Source organism: Pristiophorus japonicus, chromosome 9 (genome assembly GCF_044704955.1).
Source record: "Pristiophorus japonicus isolate sPriJap1 chromosome 9, sPriJap1.hap1, whole genome shotgun sequence".
Taxonomy (NCBI): domain Eukaryota; kingdom Metazoa; phylum Chordata; class Chondrichthyes; family Pristiophoridae; genus Pristiophorus; species Pristiophorus japonicus.
The window spans coordinates 8,556,645-8,577,208 of NC_091985.1; the positions used below are offsets into that span (position 1 = coordinate 8,556,645).

A 20,564-nucleotide genomic window follows, 5' to 3' on the forward strand; every position below is an offset into this window, starting at 1 on the left:
GTTCCTCCATCCACTTGTCTGTTAGAACTATGCCCCTCCCATCACTGAGCCTGGTATAAAAGCTGCTACACCACAGATTTTGCTGTTAGTTACTGGCTGTATGGTTGAATTTGTTGAATGTCCTTGCATCCACCATTTGGAGCTATGCTTTTTCTTGCAGATTAGCTGCCCTCACACTGCTGGAAAAGGAAGAGAACTGATTTTTTTTTGAAGGATAACGCGACAGGACCGAACAGTGAGTAACATTTCAGGGTTATTTCGACGTTTTTTTGCCTCAGTGTGCAGGAAATTTTCTCCTCACTGCCTTGGAGTTTGTGTTTCTTGGTGGGGTTTTAATTCTCCCAGAGAGGTTCCTATTGAAGTAGATTGCGTGGGATTTAAGTTGATTCGCACGTGCTCAGAGTGTTAATCGGTCCTCGATGATATTATTGTGTTAAGAGGGTGGTGGGGGGGGGGCGGGGGGAGAACTGTAAAGTTTAGCCAGTGAGGTTTAGACAGGGCTTGAGCTGATCGAACTGACGTGAAGTGGGACTCGGGTCGAAATTGCCGAGGATCCAAGTGTTTGAAAGACTTTTCCCGGCAGATTAGGGCTGATTCTGTGCATCGAGAAGCCAGGGTGGATCGAGCCTCGTGGTTTATGCAAGTGTGCTGACTGCTCCTGGCCGCGCCTGTAGCCCTTTCTAATCTCGTGCTCCTGTCGTACTTCAGTGAAGCAAGTTGGCTTTCACCAGCAAAGGGGTTTAATCGAGCCAGAGTATTGGGACATCGAGTGTGTGTGTGTGTGTGTGTGTGTGTGTGTGTGTGTGTGTGCGTGCAGGGGCTAGTACTCTCTCAAGAAAGTCCCTGCCTAGATTACAGATCGAGTTTGTCTGGAGGTTTCGAGAGAGCGCAAAGGCTTCCCCATTAAGACACTTAACTGCACAGGGTTTGACTTTTAGAAGGTGAGACACACCTCAAGGTATAAAGAGAGAGGGGGGAGTCTGATCTCATAGTGAGAGGCAGAGGGAAATCTCCTCGCCCAGGTGCCCTTCCGAGAGGAAACCAACTCCAGTTGTTGCTTTTTAAAAGTAAAAAGAAAATATCACCATCAGACATTTATAGATATATATGCCTGCAATTTCTGTTTTCGGAAGAGGAAAGTGAGGCTTCTGTTTCCGATAGAGAGAAAGGGAGAGAGATCTTGAAACTAAGTTTGTATTTTTGAGGGGGAAATCCATCCAACAGGTTTACTATTCAGAAAGCACTTTACTCGGAGAATTCTTTATTCAGGAGCAATCTGGGGGAGAATTAATGGACTTTCAGTCGCTGTGTGTGTCTTTTTCTAAAAAGAAAAATCCTCAACTGAGCTTTATTCTGCTTGAGGTCAGAGGCAGAGAGAGACAAAGAGGCACAGAGTTGGAGCAGAAATGTCTGGCCTTTAAAGTTTGGTTCTGAGAGAGAGAGAAATATGAATGTCATCTTTATTTGAAAGTAGAAATCAACTCCCATAGTTTTATTTTGAAGCGAACTTTCATGAATTGTTGTTTCCGAGACAGAAAGGCCCTGTTATATTGCATGTGAGAGGGAAACCAGCCCCTCATGTGTTTGTGAGATGTGGAAATCTGGAAATCTGGGCGCGGCAGGCTTCCCGAGAGCAATCTGGCTCCGGATTTCTGTTTTGCGAGTCAGAAATCTGGCTCCTGATTTTTAACACAGAATTCCAGGGGCCAGTTTTATTGCAGGCTCAACAAATGTGAACTTTGAGATTATTCTAAAAGAGAAAAATTCAGACATTGAAAGAAAGAGGGAGGATAGAGGGAGTGAGAGAGGGAAAAGGAGGCGAGGAAGAGGGAGAGAGGGTCAGGGCAAGGGAGAGGATGAAGGATAGGGAGAAGGAGAGGGAGAGTGAGAATGAGAGAGAAAGAGAGAGGAAGAGGAAATGAGAGGGAGAGGGAGAGAGGGGGAAGGAGAGGGAGAAGAGGGCGAGTGAAAAGGAGAGGGAGGAGAAGGAAGGAGAGAGGGAGAGGAAAGGAGAGAGGGAGAGAGGGGGAAGGAAGGAGAAAGGGAGAGAGGGGAAGGAAGGAGAGAAGGAGAGAGAGAGAGGAATGGAAGGAAAGAGGGACACAGAGAGGGGGGAGGAGAGGGAGAGGGAGGGAATGGAGGCGAGAGGGAGAAGGGAGACAGAGAGAGTGGGAGAGGGAGACAGAGAGAGAGAGGGAGAGGGAGAGGGCGAGGGAGGAGAGAGGGAGAGGGAGACAGAGAGAGGGAAGGAGAGAGGGAGAGGGAGAGGGAGAGGGAGGAAGATGGAAGGAGAGAGGGAGAGGGAAGGAGAGGGAGGGAGAGAGGGAGAAGGAGACAGAGAGAGAGAAGGAGAGGGGGGGGAGAAGGAAGGAGAGAGGGGAGGGAGACAGAGAGAGGGAAGGAGAGAGGGAGAGAGAGGGAGAGGGAGACAGAGAGAGGGAGGGAGAGGGCGAGGGAGGAGAGAGGGAGAGGGAGACAGAGAGAGGGAAGGAGAGGGAGAGGGAGGAAGATGGAAGGAGAGAGGGAGAGGGAAGGAGAGGGAGGGAGAGAGGGAGAAGGAGACAGAGAGAGAGAAGGAGAGGGAAGGGAGAAGGAAGGAGAGAGGGGAGGGAGACAGAGAGAGGGAAGGAGAGAGGGAGAGAGAGGGAGAGGGAGACAGAGAGAGGGAGGGAGAGGGCGAGGGAGGAGAGAGGGAGAGGGAGACAGAGAGAGGGAGGGAGAGGGAGAGGGAGGAGAGAGGGAGAGGGAGACAGAGAGAGGGAGGGAGAGGGAGAGGGAGGAGAGAGGGAGAGGGAAACAGAGAGAGGGAAGGAGAGAGGGAGAGGGAGACACAGAGAGGGAGGGAGAAGCAGAGGATAGGCTCTGATTAAATGGCTCATCTAATTGAACACTTTCAAGCAGCCATTTCACATACCTGAGTTAAAACTAAATGATTTTGTCTAACAAAGCCCAATAAAGTGCAGTGACAGTAATCAGAACTCATTGGATTCAATCGGAGAACTGTTATTACCAGAGTTTACTGTGATTGTATTATTCCTCTATCATACATTTGGTATTGTTTGAGCTACTTCTGGTAGTGTTACTGAGGATGGAACAGTGCTGTAGTTTGATGTATTTACAGCACAGGACGCATTACAAGGACTGCAGGCGAGGCAGACAGTGGTGGCGTGGTGTATTGCATGAGCCCCTCACTGGGTGGCTGAGGCTCAGAATGAGATGTTCGTGCGAACCCTCCCCATTAGTGGCGAGCTTTGGTTCTGCACCCTACACGATGGGACCTATTGCTTTCCTGCCTGTGACGCATTTCTTTATTCCGAGGTATACCGTTGAAGGAGGGGACGGCACTATTCAGTCACATGTGCTGTCGCTGGTTCTTGTTAACGCGAGACCTGTGGACCCTCGTATGTCCAAATGGCGGTTTGATGTTGTTTGGTACCTTGCCCCAGCATTGTGTTTCCCTCAAGATTATTGCCCAACACGTGCAGCTTTCAACCACACGCGTCTGCAGTAACCACTTACACTGCCATGATTCGGAGGGGCAAGGGCTAGGGGGCGAGATGTTTCCACTTGTAGGGGATGATACGTCCTTACTATACAGTATAAATGCACACGAGGCCCATGCTTGAGAGAGGGTCAGTCTGTGACCTGTCCTTTATTTCATAGCACTCAAGTGATGGAAGTGGGTGGAGCTTCCCCTTTTATAGCTGAAGGTCTAGGTTAAGAGTGTCTCCCACAAGTTCACCACCTAGTGGTCAGTGTTCTCACAGTGTACAATTTAGGTCAGATTATACATGGGTTACAATGCTGGTTGAATACATGACAGGGGAGACCAGAACTAGGGGCACATCAATATAAGACAGTCACTAATAAACCCAATATGGGAATTCAGGAGAAACGTCTTACCCAGAGAGTGGTGAGAATGTGGAACTCGCTACCGCAGGGAGTGGTTGAGGGGAATAGTATCGATGCATTTAAGGGGAAGCTCGATAAGCATCTGAGAGAGAAGGGAATGGAGGGTTATGCTGACTGGGGGAGATGAAGAGGGGTGGGAGAGGCTCGAGTGGACCATAAATACCAGGACAGAGCAGTCGGGTCGAATGGCCTGGTTCTGTGTTGTAGACTCGATGTAATTCAGTGTAAGGGTGGACAGGAATTCTCAGTCTCAATCTGCTCTGTCCGCTCGATCCTGCGTGACAGCCAAGGGGAGCCGACAGGGGCAACTGCGGCCTCAGATAAATGTGTTAAATAAAACATTATTTCTGTACATTTTGATAAAGTATATATTAGTAGCTGCACTGTTGGATTCAGAAATTCTGCACCTTAATGTGTTAATCTGGTGAGTTCACTGACAGTGAAATTAAAGGTTCTACCTATGAGTATAAAAGATACAATTCTGACTGTCTCTATTTAACTTTTGTTCTCTTTCTGTATTTTATATATAACGTTAATATTTCCCCCCTTGTGTCAGTGGGCAGTTCTCCCAGGTCAGGCGTGATCGGACAATGTGAGAATGATCCCTCTCTCACTGCCCAATGAGATGCCTCGACTCCGATCGCAGAACATCGCCCCCTACTGCCCCGGTGTGAAAATTCAGCTTCAACCCCAGCCGTACCTGTGGTCCTTCTCACGTGCTTGTCAATCCAGTGCCATTTAGAGCTGAATTACAGCCTTCTGAGTGGGAAGGTCGTGGGTTCAAGTCCCACTCCAGAGATTTGAGCACATAATCCAGGCTGACACTCCAGTGCAGTGCTGAGGGAGTCCTGCACTGCCGGAGGTGCTATGAGGTGGATGTAAAACATCTCTCGCCACTATTTCGAAGAAGAGCAGGGGAGTTCTCCTCCAGTGTCCTGGCCAATATTTATCCCTCAACCAACTTCGCTAAACCAATATCCCAAACCCGCGACCTCTATCACCGAGAAGGACAAGGGAGAGGGACAGAGAGAGAGAAGGAGAGGGAGGGAAGGAGAGGGAGAGAAGGAGACAGAGAGGGAAGGAGAGAGAGAGAGGGCGAGGGAGAAGAGAGGGAGAGAAGGAGACAGAGAGGAAAGGAGAGGGAGAGGAGAAGGAAAGAGAGAGGGAGATAGAGAAGGAAGGAGAGAGAGAGGGCGTGGGAGGAGAGATGGAGAGGGAGCAGGCACATGAGAACATCATCACCTGCAAGTTCCTCTCCAAGTCACACACCATCCTGACTTGGAAATATATCGTCGTTCCTTCATCGTCGCTGGGTCAAAATCCTGGAACTCGCTCCCTAACAGCACTGTGGGAGTACCTTCACCACACGGACCGCACCGGTTCAAGAAGGGGGTTCACCACCTTCTTAAGGGCAATTAGGGATGAGCAATAAATGCTGGCCTTGCCAGCGACGCCCACATCCCAGGAATGGAATTAAACCGATTATCTGGTCATATATCTTATTGCTATTTGTGGGATCTTGCTGTGGACAAATTAGCTGCAACGTTTCCTAAATTATAACAGTGACTACACTCCAAAAATACTTTAGTGCCTGTAAAGTGTTTTGGGACTTCCTGAGGTCGTGAAAGGCGCTGTATAAATACAAGTCTTTCTTTCACGGACTGTGAAATTAAAAGTTCTACCTAACAGATACAATTCTGACTGTCTCTATTTAATTTTTGTTCATTTTCAGTATTTTATATATAAATATGTTAATATTTCCCCCCTTGTGTCAGTGGGCAGTTCTCCCAGGTCAGGCGTGATTGGGCAATGTGAGAATGATCCCTCTCTCACTGCCCAATGAGATGCCTCGACTCTGATCGCAGAACATCGCCCCCTACTGCCCTGGTGTGAAAATTCAGCTTCAACCCCAGCCGTACCTGTGGTCCTTCTCACGTGCTTGTCAATCCAGTGCCATTTCGAGCTGAATTACAGCCTTCTGAGTGGGAAGGTTGTGGGTTCAAGCCCCACTCCGGGCTCTCTAGCTCCAGCTTTAACGTACCAGCCCTCAGTATGGCCCAGAAATGCCGATATGGCAGACAGACGATTGGCCTGGGGGTTGAGATGAATTCTAGACACTGGTAAAAGCGAGGCAGTATCAGGAGACCTGAGACTTGTAGAATACTAATCGCAGGTCAATTACATGTCCAGCACTTACCGGGAAAGGGGAAGGGAGGAATAATGCTGAATGGAGGTCATTATGCAATTTGTCAGCCTAGGAACTACATTAATGGGATTTTGAATAACTTACAATTTTCTTGCAAAAGCCCAAAGAAACCTTAAAAGCAAACTGCTATTACTTATCCCTTTTGATGAGGTTTTCTATGTCTGCAAGAAACCTACACATAAAAGATTCAGACCATTTGATTTGATTTGTGACTCTACAGTCATTCTGTGTAATGGTGAATTCAGCAGAACTCAAAGAAAGACTTGCATTTCTATAGCGCCTTTCACGACAACCAGACATCCCAAAGCACTTTACAGCCAATGACGTACTTTGTGAAGTATAGTCACTGTGGTAATGTAGGAAACGCGGCAGCCAATTTGCACACAAGCAAGCTCCCATAAACATAGGCAGTCCCTCGAAACGAGGATGACTTGTTTCCACGCCAAAAAAGGATGAGTTCACAAATGTTTCAATGAAAGACCTAATATTCCGGATCCCGAACTACATGTTGAAGGGTGGAAGATGCCTGTGCGTGGATTTTTTTTAATGTGGCATGGCCATTGCACGGGCTTGACAGAGCTAGGTCTTGATCCAGTGGCAAGGGTTAACCAAATCGACTGGAGACCAGCTCTGCTGCACGGACCTAGCGTGCACACATATCGCAGTGTGGGCTGGCCCGTGCTGCCCCTGGGCCCCTGGTCCCGAACTCACACCTCTCCTGGGCCCCGATCACGTCCCTCCACAGTCTGTCGCCGCTCCTGCTGTATCCGCCCACGCTCCAATCACCGACCTGGACCTTGATGACGTCACTCTTCGCTGCCGTCACTCTCCTTCCCTGAAGTGACATGCCTCCACGCTGCTCCCGAGGCTGCTCAACTCCGCTCCTTTTATGTCCCACAAACAGCAATGTGATAATGACCAGATAATCTGTTTTAAAATGATGTTGATTGTGGGATAAATATTGGCCCCCCAGGGATAACTCCTCTGTTTGTCTTCAAAATAGGGCTGTGGGATTTTTTTTTGTCCACCTGAGATGGGGCCTCGGTTTAATATCTCATCTGAAATACAGCCTTCCAACAGTGCAGCACTCCCTCAGTACTGCACTGGAGTGTCAGCTTAGATTTGTGTGCTCAGGTCCCTGGAGCGGGACTTGAACCCACAACTTTCTGACTCAGAGGCAAGTGCGCTGCCCACTGAGCCGCAGCTGAAACTAAACTGATGCACTGCTCAATCACTAATCGGCTTTCTGTTATGTATTTTTGTGACTCTCCAGAGCAGCCATGAACACGTTCGAATATGAATCGTACGAGAAGAAGTTTAAAGATGTCGCTTTGCCCCATTTTGTCAGCGGGATATCCGCCATCTTGTCCTTCGCTAACTCGGCCGCCGTGTTTGGCGACAAGGACCTCGAGGAGCCGCAGTGCGCGAAGGTGAAGCAGGACGTGGGGTCGGCCTATACCGAGATGAGCGTAGCCGAGAGAGAGGCCAAGGCGGTGATCGACTCACTGACGGCCGACACCATGCAGCTGGCGGTGGATTTAGACAAGACCCGGGAGGACAGGAAGAACCTGGAGCAGAGCCTTTGGGTCAAGAAGGACGAGCTAATCTCGCTGGAGAGCCGCAGATACCAGGTCAACGATCAGCTTCAAGTGGACAGATCGTCCCTGCAGCACGCAGAGAACGCTCTGAGAACTGCCGAGGCCAGGAGGGGCGAGAAGGTCACTGGAAGGGACGTGGGAATTGGTTTAATGCTCATCGTCCCATGTGTTGGTAAGAGGTGCTCGGCATATTCTCCAAGGTTATCACAAGTGCACAGATCCTTAGGGTGAGCAGCGAAGGAATAAGAACACAAGAAATAGGAGCAGGAGTAGGCCATACAGCCCCTCGAGCCTGCTCCATCATTCAATAAGATCATGGCTGATCTGATCATGGACTCAGCTCCACTTCCCTGCCCACTCCCCATAACCCCTTAGCCCTTATCGTTTAAGAAACTGTCTTTTTCTATCTTAAATTTATTCACTGTCTCAGCTTCCACAGCTCTCTGAGGCAGCGAATTCCACAGATTTACAACCCTCTGAGAGAAGAAATTCCTCCTCACCTCTGTTTTAAATGAGCGGCCCCTTATTCTAAGATCATGCCCTCTAGTTCTAGTCTCCCCCATCAGTGGAAACATCCTCTCTGTATCCACCTTGTCAAGCCCCCTCATAATCTTATACGTTTCGATAAGATCACCTCTCATTCTTCTGAATTCCAATGAGTAGAGGCCCAATCTACTCAACCTTTCCTCATAAGTCAACCCCCTCATCCCCGGAATCAACCTAGTGAATCTTCTCTGAACTGCCTCCAAAGCAAGTATATCCTTTCGTAAATATGGAAACCAAAACTGCACGCAGTATTCCAGGTGTGGCCTCACCAATATCCTTTGTAGCTGTAGTAAGACTTCTCTGTTTTTATACTCCATCCCTTTTGCAACAAAGGCCAAGATTTCATTGACCTTCCTGATCACTTGCTGTACCTGCATACTATCCTTTTGCGTTTCATGCACAAGTATCCCCAGGTCCCGCTGTACTGCAGCACTTTGCAATCTTTCTCCATTTAAATAATAACTTATTCTTTGATTTTTTTCTGCCAAATTGCATGACCTCACACTTTCCAACATTATACTCTATCTGCCAAATTTTTGCCCACTCACTTAGCTTGTCTATGTCCTTCTGCAGATTTTTTGTGTCTTCCTCACACATTGCTTTTCCTCCCATCTTTGTATCATCAGCAAACTTGGCTACGTTACACTCAGTCCCTTCTTCCAAGTCGTTAATAAAGATTGTAAATAGTTGGGGTCCCAACACTGATCCCTGCGGCACTCCACTAGTTGCTGGTTGCCAACCAGAGAATGAACCATTTATCCCGACTCTCTGTTTTCTATTAGTTAGCCAATCCTCTATCCATGCTAATATATTACCCCCAACCCTGTGAACTTTTATCTTGTGCAGTAACCTTTTATGTGGCACCTTGTCAAATGCCTTCTGGAAGTCCAAATACACCACATCCACTGGTTCCCCTTTATCCCTATCCGTTACATCCTCAAAGAATTCCAGCAAATTTGTCAAACATGACTTCCCCTTCATAAATCAATGCTGACTCTGCCTGACCGAAGTTTGCTTATCAAATGTCCTGTTACTACTTCTTTAATAATGGACGCAAAAATTTTCCCAACCACAGATGTTCGGCTAACTGGTCTATAGTTTCCTGCTTTTTGTCTACCTCCTTTTTTAAATAGGGGTGTTACATTTGCAATCTGCTGGGACCTCCCCAGAATCCAGGGAATTTTGGTAAATTACAACCAATGCATCTACAATCCCTGCTGCTATTTTTCTAAAGTCCCTAGGATGCAAGCCATCAGATCCAGAGGATTTATCTGCCTTTAGTCCTATTATCTTACTGAGTACCACCCCCTTAGTGATTTTGATAGCAAGATCCCAAACAACAGGCCATGCATAAAAAGTGTCCAACGTTAAGGGTTCTAACCAGATTCATCTCACAATGCTCCATCACGAGATCTCCAAATCTTTAGTTTCAGGAAGATTGAAAAGACAAGGAAGGGTTTCAGGAAAGGCTATTTGGCTCTCACTGAGCATGCATAACTCTTGGATGAGACGTTAAACCGAGGCCCCGTCTGCCCCTTCAGGTGAAAGTGAAAGGTCCCATGGCACCATTTTGAAGAAGAGCAGAGGAGTTATCCCCAGTGTCCTGGCCAATATTTATCCCTCAACCAACATCCATAAAAAAACAGATTATATGCGTCATTAACACATTGATGTTTGTGGGATCTTGCTGTATGCGAATTGGCTGCCGTGTTTCTTACATTACAACAGTGACTACACGTCAAAAGTACTTTATTGTCTCCAAAGCGCTCTGGGACGTCCTGAGGTTGTGAAAGGTGCTATACAAATGCAAGTCTTTCTTTCTTTCCCGCTATTGGTCCTTTACCTTTCTGCTTGCGTAGCATGTGAGCAATTGACCTGCTTCTACTATCTCCATTGACAAAGAAACAACTGTTTGCCTTCTTAACAAGTACCTGCTTGGTGTGAAGGGAATGATTTACAGGCTATACAAAAAAAACCATAAAAGCAAGGTGGCATCTGACAAGCGACACATTAGGGTCTAGCTGGAACTTGAATGCCTGCGGTGTGTGGGTGAGGGTGCTGCTTGCTCAGGGGTTTTTCTCTTCACTCTAATGGAGCCGACCTCGGATCTATGCTGCGCTGGGCTCTTGAGCCAGTCATTATTTCAATGTCTGTGCTCCCAATGACAGGATGGTTCTCAATTTCTGACTGGTGTTTTTTGTCACTTAGACAGCCACCATGCTGGCCAAATAGTTGCAGGAGAAAAGTCGAGCAGTGCCCCCTGCCCCAGGGTGCACAGGTACCTCCTGGAACAGAGGTCACCCCTAACGAAAGGTAGGTAACAGGTTCAGCTGTAGGAGCACTGGACAGTCCTCAACACCAGCACAACTCTAGCACTGAGGTGGGGGAGGGGGACTACCTGTCTCCTTGATCCCACCAGCCCTACTCATGGATTCTGCTTGATTTCAGTTCGACCACAAACAGGAAGCAGTAACTTCTGGCTCCTGAGGCAGGTCCATTTCTTTCCCTGTTCCACGTTCCAGGAACAAGCCACCATAGGCAACGAGTCCCCCACCATCCTGCTGGAGAGTATCACGGGTACATCATCTCAGGCACCCAACCTTACAGGCACCAGAAGTAAAGAATGATCATTCAACAGACCCAACTGGGAAGTGAAATAATTGATCAGAGACGGGAATCAGAGGATGGAGACGGGAATCACGGGATAGATTCGGGAATCATGGGATGGAGACATGGATGGAGACGGGAATCATGGGATGGAGACGAGAATCACAGGATAGAGATGGGAATCACGGGATAGATTTTGGAATCACAGAATAGATTCGGGAATCACAGGATGGAGACGGAAATCACAGGATAGATTCGGGAATCACGGGATTGAGACGGGAATCATGGGATAGATTTGGGAATCACAGGATAGATTCCGGAATCACAGGATAGATTTGGGAATCACAGGATAGAGACAGGAATCACGGGATAGAGACGGGAATCACAGGATAGATTCGGGAATCACAGGATGGAGACGGGAATCACAGGATAGATTCGGGAATCACAGGATGGAGACGGGAATCACAGGATAGTGACAGGAATCACAGGATGGAGACGGGAATCACGGGATGGAGACGGGAATCACAGGATAGTGACAGGAATCATGGGATAGAGATGGGAATCACAGGACGGAGACGGGAATCACAGGATAGATTCGGGAATCACGGGATGGAGACGGGAATCACAGGATGGAGATGGGAATCACAGGATAGATTCGGGAATCACGGGATGGAGATGGGAATCACAGGATGGAGACGGGAATCACAGGATAGTGACAGGAATCACAGGATAGAGACGGGAATCACGGGATGGAGATGGGAATCACAGGATAGATTCGGGAATCACGGGATGGAGACGGGAATCACAGGATGGAGACAGGAATCACAGGATAGATTCGGGAATCACGGATGGAGACGGGAATCACAGGATGGAGACAGGAATCACAGGATAGATTCGGGAATCACAGGATATTGACAGGAATCATGGGATAGAGATGGGAATCACAGGATAGATTCAGGAATCACAGGATAGAGATGGGAATCACAGGATGGAGATGAGGAAGGGTGTATTTGCCTTAGAGGTGGTGTAATGAAGTTTCACTGCACTAATCCCTGGGATGAAAGGGTTGTCCTTTTAGGAGGGGTTGAGTAGATTGGGGCCTATACTCTTTGGAGTTTAGAAGAATGAGAGATGATCCCATTGAAATATATAAGATTCTGAGGGGGATTGACAGGGTAAATGCAGGGAGGATGTTTCCCCTCTCTGGAGAGTCTAGAACCAGGGGTCACAGTCTCAGGATAAGGGGTCGGCCATTTAGGACTGAGATGAGGAGAAATTTTTTCACTCAGAGGGTTGTGAATCTTTGGAATTCTCTATCCCAAAGGGCTGTGGATGCTGAGTCAGTGAGTGTATTCAAGGCTGAGATAGGTAGGTTTTTATACTCATGGGGAAACAAGGAATATGGGGATCGGGCGGGAAAGTGGAGTTGAGGTCGATGATCATCCATGATCTCACTGAATGGCGGAGCAGGCTCAAGGGGCTGAATGGCCTATGCCTGCTCCTAGTTCTTATGTTCTTATGAGTCACGAAAGAGACGGAAATCACAGGATAGGGACTGGAATCATGGTGTCCCTCTTTTCGGCTGCTCCTGGCATTCTATTACTGGGCAACAAGGTCTGTAGTCCTGAGATGCCCTGGAAGCAAAAGTGCTTTGTCGAGTTCCCAGAGTCTCCCCTTTTCTGATGAGGAGCAGGTTTGTGCACAAGGTTAAAACTTAGCCCGAGTTTTATTTCACCTTCCCGAACCCCAGATATTGGGAAGCCTTTAAACATCCAATCACTGAAGAACAACACCATGGGATTTGTAAGGTGATGCATTCAGTCTCAGAATGTAGGGACAATAATACTACACCTCAGGTACACCGCTCCAGATATAGAGAGTCAAGCCTATCCACTAATATAACATAGCAAAGCAAATTATAATTTAAATGGAGAAAAATTGCAAAGTGCTGCAGTCCAGAGGGACCTGGTTGTCCTTGTACATGAAACACAAAAAGTTTGTATGCAGGTACAGCAAGTGATCAGGAAAGCCAATGAAATGTTGGCCTTTATTGCAAGGGGGATAGAGTATAAAAGCAGAGAAGTCCTGCTACAACTGTACAGGGTATTGGTGAGGCCACACCTGGAGTACTGTGTACAGTTTTGGTCTCCGTATTTAAGGAAGGATATACTTGCATTGGAGGCTGTTCAGAGAAGATTCACTAGGTTGATTCTGGAGATGAGGGAGTTGACTTATGAGGAAAGGTTGAGCAGATTGGGACTATACACATTGGAGCTCAGAAGAATGAGAGGTGATCTTATTGAAATATATAAGATAATGAGGGGGCTCGACAAGGTGGATGCAGAGAGGATATTTCCACTCATAGGGGAAACTAAAACTAGGGGACATATTCTTAGAATAACTAGGGGATATAGTCTCAGAATAAGGGGCGGCCCATTTAAATCTGAGCTGAGGAGGAATTTCTTCTCTCAGAGGGTTGTAAACCTGTGGAATTCTCTGCTCCAGAGAGCTGTGGAGGCTGGGTCATTGAATATATTTAAGGCTGAGATAGACAGATTTTTGAGCGTTAAGGGAGTAAAGGGTTATGGGGAGCGGGCTGGGAAGTGGAGCTGAGTCCATGATCAGATCAGTCCATGATCTTATTAAATGGCGGAGCAGGCACGAGGGGGCCGAATGGCCTACTCCTGCTCCTATTTCTTATGATCACTGATATCACGGGTACAGCTGCTGGTGTCGGAGGAGTTTTTGAGATGAGATGCTGAAACAGATGAATGAGATCAATGGTAGTCCACATTCACCAAATGGACTGTGCATCCCTTTAATGGGAATGGACAGCATTTCCTCCTTCAGCCAGCCACTATTGGGTGCTTTATTTCACACTACATCCTGTTCCTCGATCATTTCTGATTTCAGCAACCCACGATGGACCAATCTGTTTTGGCGTAGACAGAGGTCTTGTTGCTATTCCGTGGTCCTCACACTAGGTTTTCATTCCCCACGACGAAGACTACAGCCCACCTCGTCTTTTCACATCCGACTAGGCTGATTATATTCGGAAATGGCTTTTCCACTGAAATTATGGGGCAACAATGTTCTGCTTACCCTGCTCCTACCTCTACCGTTACCTTCTTTCTCTCACAGAAGAAGCCTGAGGAAAAGAGTGTTCGAAGACCAGGCCCTCAAATCTGCCACCAAGCTCATGGTCTACAGGGCCGTAATAATACCCGCCCTCCTGTATGGCTCAGAGACATGGACCATGTACAGTAGACACCTCAAATCGCTGGAGAACTGCCACCAACGATGTCTCCGCAAGATCCTACAAATCCCCTGGGAGGACAGGCGCACCAAAGTTAGCGTCCTCGACCAGGCCAACAGACCCACCATTGAAGCACTGACCACACTTGATCAGCTCCGCTGGGCAGGCCACATAGTTCGCATGCCAGACACGAGACTCTCAAAGCAAGCGCTCTACTCGGAACTCCTTCACGGCAAACAAGCCAAAGGTGGGCAGAGGAAACGTTACAAGGACACCCTCAAGCCTCCCTGATAAAGTGCGACATCCCCACTGACACCTGGGAGCCCCTGGCCCAAGACCACCCTAAGTGGAGGAAGTGCATCCAAGAGGGCGCTGAGCACCTTGAGTCTCGTCGCCGAGAGCGTGCAGAAATCAAGCACAGGCAGCAGAAGGAGCGTGCGGCAAACCTGCCCCACCCTCCCTTACCCTCAATGACTATCTGTCCCACCTGTGACGGGGACTGTGGCTCTCGTATTGGACTGGTCAGCCACCTAAGAACTCACTTCAGGAGTGGAAGCAAGTCTTCCTCGACTCCGAGGGACGGCTATGATGATGATGATGATCTCTCACAGGTTGGCCTCTTCTTGGCTCCGCTATTATCAAGGCCTCTTGGGCAGCACCACCCAAACCCGCGACCTCTGCCACCTAGAAGGCCAACCTCCAAGCTCCACATCCTGTAACATACCAGGGTAGCTCCGAGGAAGTGGCGCATTGTTAGAAGCGCTGCCCTTTGGATGTGACATTAAACTGAGGCCTCAGTCTGCAGTTCAGGGGGACTTTAAATGGCATAATTCAAACTGTTAACAAAGGACATTCACCCGTTTATTTGTGATGGGTAACACCTCTGGAGAATGTCAGCACAAGCACGTTAAGCATTGGCATGGTCACTGGCAGAATCCTTTACCCTTTGATGTCTCAACGCACAATCTGTGCAGCGGGTCCCACCAGATCATTCATCAGGAGTGCGGTTCCTAACCTTTCTCCTATCTATCCCAGACCGAAAACATTTCTCCAACTCTTATTCTTACACACCCCCACTCCTTTCGCCCCGCCGTGCCTTCAGCCATCTCGGCCCGAAGCCCTGAAATTCCCTCATCAGCTCTCTCTGCTCCTTGAAGACCCTCGTTAAAACCTTGACCACTTTGACCAAGCTTTAAATCATCCCTTCTAATATCTCATTCTTCGGCTCTGTGTCACGTTTTGTCTGATTACCCTCCTGTGAAGTATCGTGGGACGTTTTCTTGTATGTAGTTGCTGATGGTGATGGTGATTGTTGTGTTAATGCTGATGCCCATCAGCTGGCTCAGCACAGAGCATGGGTCAAAGCTCTGTGTGTCTCGCTGCCACACCAGCTGGTCCATTTAGCCACTGAGTCATTGGAGGAGTGTTCACACAACAGAAGTTCACCAATTTTCCCCGACTGCCTTTCCATTGTCTTTAGTTAACTAGCTTCCCTTGTCTTAGCCCAGCAGGCTTTCATGCCTTTTTCAAGTAACAGTTTTGCTATCATTGAACCTCGTCTTTGTGGGAACGGAATTCCATATTACCTGAATACCTCACTCTCTGCGCACTCTGTGAGATTAGCACATGCTGGGTTAAAAGTTCAAGCAGCTTTCTGATGAGCATGGGTGATAAATTAGGTACCAGATCAAAGCAGAGGATGCCCCAACAGGGAAGGAGATTCTCGAAGGTGTGAGAGTCATTCAGCCATGTTCGAATGTGTCAATTTGGTTACATGTGCGTTATAGTCATTAACTGCACGGCAAGAGTCGATTGTGGCAACAAACCAATTTCAGGAGGTCGAGTGGCTGGTTGTTTAGTTTACATTGTCATTCTGTTAGTATTTGTTGTACCTTTGATATACCATAACCAGGGATAGTATTAAAGCCAAGGAAGTGGCATACAAATTGGCCAGAAATAGCAACGAACCCGGGGACTGGGAGAAATTTAGAACTCAGCAGAGGAGGACAAAGGGTTTGATTAGGGCAGGGAAAATAGAGTACAGGAGGAAGCTTGCAGGGATCATTAAGACAGACTGCAAAAGCTTCAATAGATATGTAAAGAGAAAAAGGTTAGTAAAGACAAACATAGGTTTTCTGCAGTCAGAATCAGGGGAAGTCATAACGGTGAACAAAGAAATGGCAGACGAATTGAACAAGTACTTTGGTTCGGTATTCACTAAGGAAGACACAAACAACCTTCCGGATATAAAAGGGGTCAGAGGGTCTAGTAAGAAGGAGGAACTGAGGGAAATCCTTATTAGTCGGGAAATTGTGTTGGGGAAATTGATAGGATTGAAGGCCGATAAATCCCCAGGGCCTGAGGGTCTGCATCCCAGAGTACTTAAGAAGGTGGCCTTGGAAATAGCGGATGCATTGACAGTCATTTTCCAACATTCCATAGATTCTAGATCAGTTCCTATGGAGTGGAGGGTAGCCAATGTAACCCCACTTTTTAAAAAAGGAGGGAGAGAGAAAACAGGGAATTATAGACCGGTCAGCCTGACATCGGTAGTGGGTAAAATGATGGAATCAATTATTAAGGATGTCATAGCAGCGCATTTGGAAAGAGGTGACATGATAGGTCCAAGTCAGCATGGATTTGTGAAAGGGAAATCAAGCTTGACAAATCTTCTGGAATTTTTTGAGGATGTTTCCAGTAGAGCGGACAAGGGAGAACCAGTTGATGTGGTGTATTTGGACTTTCAGAAGGCTTTCGACAAGGTCCCACACAAGAGATTAATGTGCAAAGTTAAAGCATATGGTATTGGGGGTAGTGTGCTGATGTGGATTGAGAACAGATTGGCAGACAGGAAGCAAAGAGTAGGAGTAAATGGGTACTTTTCAGAATGGCAGGCAGTGACTAGTGGGGTATCGCAAGGTTCTGTGCTGGGGCTCCAGCTGTTTACATTGTACATTAATGATTTAGACGAGGGGATTAAATGTAGTATCTCCAAATTTGCGGATGACACTAAGTTGGGTGGCAGTGTAAGCTGTGAGGAGGATGCTATGAGGCTGCAGAGTGATTTGGATAGGTTAGGTGAGTGGGCAAATGCATGGCAGATGAAGTATAATGTGGATAAATGTGAGGTTATCCACTTTGGTGGTAAAAACAGAGAGACAGACTATTATCTGAATGGTGACAGATTAGGAAAAGAGGAGATGCAACAAGACCCGGGTGTCATGGTACATCAGTCATTGAAGGTTGGCATGCAGGTACAGCAGGCGGTTAAGAAAGCAAATGGCATGTTGGCCTTCATAGCGAGGGGATTTGAGTACAGGGGCAGGGAGGTGTTGCTACAGTTGTACAGGGCCTTGGTGAGGCCACACCTGGAGTATTGTGTACAGTTTTGGTCTCCTAACTTGAGGCTGGACATTCTTGCTATTGAGGGAATGCAGCGAAGGTTCACCAGACTGATTCCCGGGATGGCGGGACTGACATATCAAGAAAGATTGGATCAACTGGGCTTGTATTTACTGGAGTTCAGAAGAATGAGAGGGGATCTCATAGAAACGTTTAAAATTCTGATGGGTTTAGACAGGTTAGATGCAGGAAGAATGTTCCCAATGTTGGGGAAGTCCAGAACCAGGGGTCACAGTCTAAGGACAAGGGGTAAGCCATTTAGGACCGAGATGAGGAGAAACTTCTTCACCCAGAGAGTGGTGAACCTGTGGAATTCTCTACCACAGAAAGTTGTTGAGGCCAATTCACTAAGTATATTCAAAAAGGAGTTAGATGTAGTCCTTACTACTAGGGGGATCAAGGGGTATGGCGAGAAAGCAGGAATGGGGTACTGAAGTTGCATGTTCAGCCATGAACTCATTGAATGGCGGTGCAGGCTAGAAGGGCCGAATGGCCTACTCCTGCACCTATTTTCTATGTTTCTATGATTTATTGATAGTATGAATGGAATATAGAGATCAAAGACCTGATTTTGTTTCAGAGGTTATGAGTGAACACTGTTTTAGCAGCATGTACTATGGGGTGTGTGTCTCAAGAGCATGGAGCATACACTGGAATGGAAGTGGGTGTCTCAGTAACTTTCATCCTGGTTTTTGTGTCGTATGAAGCTTAAATAAAGACCTGACCCTGCCATTACTACAACTGAGTGCGCGTGCAATCTGACGTTTACAGCAACGAAACAAAAAAGAGCAAGAAAGCAGTCCAATAGCCTTCAACTGCCCCGTGATAGCCCTGCTGAAGAGACTTGACCCAACTTTTTTATACAGGGGCATACCCCCATATACCCCCTTACATCCCCATGTACCCCCTTACATCCCCATGTACCCCCTTACATCCCCATATACCCCCTTACATCCCCATGTACCCGCTTACATCCCACCATGTACACGTTACATCCCCCCAGATACCCCCTTACATCCCCCATATACCCCCTTACATCCCCCATGTTCCCCTTACATCCTCCCATGTACCTCCTTACATCCTCCCATATACCCCCTTTCATCCCCCATGTACCCCTTACATCCCCATGTACCCCTTACATCCCATGTACCCCTTACAGTCCCCATGTACCCCTTACAGCCCCCATGTACCCCCTTACGTCCCATGTACCCCCTTACATCCCCCATGTACCCCCTTACAGCCCCCATGTACCCCTTACATCCCCCATGTACCCCCCTTACATCCCCATGTACCCCTTACATCCCCCATGTACCCCCCTTACATCCCCATGTACCCCTTACAGTCCCCATGTATCCCTTACATCCCCCATGTACCCCTTACATCCCCATGTACCCCCTTACATCCCCCATATACCCCCTTATATCCCCCAGATACCCCCTTACATCACCATGTACCCCTTACATCCCCCATGTACCCCTTACAGTCCCCATGTACCCCTTACATCCTCCATGTACCCCCCTTACATCCCCATGTACCCCTTACAGTCCCCTTGTATCCCTTACATCCCCCATGTACCCCTTACATCCCCATGTACCCCCTTACATCCCCCATATACCCCCTTATATCCTCCAGATACCCCCTTACATCCCCCATATACCCCCTTATATTCCCCATGTACCCCCTTACATCCCCCATGTACCCCCTTACATCTCCCATGTGACAATCACCCATCAACGTAGAGAAGGCAGAAAAGGAATACATGGCTCGATGCGAGCCATCAGCCACTGTCAGTCACGGTCTAGATCTTACCGATACTCTCGGGAAAAGCTCCACAGGTTCAGTGCAGAGACACAAAGCCAGACTTGTGGCTTTACACTCAAGGTCATTTACCCAAGTTTTGTGAAGAGGGGCACGAGAGAATAGATTTGTAATGAGAAAGATCAGTGTCAGACATTATCGTCACAGTCAACAAGTTACGAAGTTAATTTATATCCCAATGCTGCTGGCCCCTTTCAGTGAACATCCTGCCGATTGCAGCCCTACATTTAGAAGATACCAGAGCTCTGCCCCTCGCTCATTTCACAATTCCGCTGACGATTGTCAATGACGCTTTTTTTTTTTCGTCTTCCTTCCAGGAATTCCGATGACCGTCGACAACAGCAAGGAGTTAAAGAGCATGAAAAGCCTGGTGAAGACGGTGGAGGGCGACATGCATCGGCTGAGGGCCGACGTCAAGCGGAACGAAGAGGAAATGAGCAAGTGCAACAGTCAGATCCCGGAGAAAAGCAAAGAAATCGAGAGGGTGAAAGAGAGCCTGGGCCGAGCTGAAAGAGAGGTGGAAAAGATGCAGAGGGCATCCGGGGCCCTGGCAGACGTCAAGTGCAAACTGAAGTATTGCTACAACTACCTCTACAGCCTCCATGGGGCAGTGGAAGTCTTGTACAACTCCTGCAAGGACATATACAGCTTGGATCCAATCATGCCTGTCATAGAGGAGACCTTTAAAACCATACAGCAACAGAACTCCCACAACGAGCTGCTGGCTTATGATGCACGGGTCATGAAAATGGTCAAAGAGCTGAAGGCGATACAGTACCAAATGAATATGAAGTAAGGTGGTCCGGCTACAGCAAGCAGACAGGGACTGCCTGTCCCTTATCTCACAAATAGATGTGGAATAAAAAACGAGGCTAAATCCAGGGGTTGGGGGGTGGAATTTACTGGGTTATGGGGAAAGGGCAAGGGGGCAGGGGGACTAATTGGATAGCTTTTTCAAAGAGCCGGCACAGGCCCGATAGGCTGACTGGCCTCCTTCTGTGCTGTACGATTCTATGGGGCCAGAATTGCCCCTTTTTACAGCCCCGTTCGCACCTCCGGGGGGCACTCAGGGGGCGCAGTGAAGTTTTTCCCCGGACGAGAGGGGTGATTACCCTTCCTGGGAAATTGCCTGGAGGTTTGCTGGGGGTGGTGGGGGGGGGGGCGATATTGGGCCGGTATCGCCGCGCCCCGTGATTTGCGCCCCGGTCCGGTGCAATCC

At 48.0% G+C, this 20,564-nt stretch overlaps 1 protein-coding gene across 2 annotated transcripts; it reads left to right on the plus strand.

Annotated features, from left to right (window-relative positions):
* The first annotated feature begins 100 nt into the window (after window positions 1-100).
* LOC139272928 (uncharacterized) lies at window positions 101-20,474 on the plus strand. Of its 2 annotated transcripts, XM_070889052.1 has the most exons (4): window positions 101-235; window positions 7,392-7,888; window positions 10,471-10,575; window positions 19,663-20,474. In XM_070889052.1, the coding sequence occupies exons 2-4, from the start codon at window positions 7,399-7,401 to the stop codon at window positions 20,139-20,141; spliced, it is 1,074 nt and encodes a 357-aa protein (XP_070745153.1). In that variant the 5' UTR covers window positions 101-235; window positions 7,392-7,398; the 3' UTR covers window positions 20,142-20,474. The 2 variants fall into 2 exon arrangements, with proteins under 2 accessions (XP_070745153.1, XP_070745154.1); XM_070889053.1 differs by lacking the exon at window positions 10,471-10,575.
* Window positions 20,475-20,564: the final 90 nt, after the last annotated feature.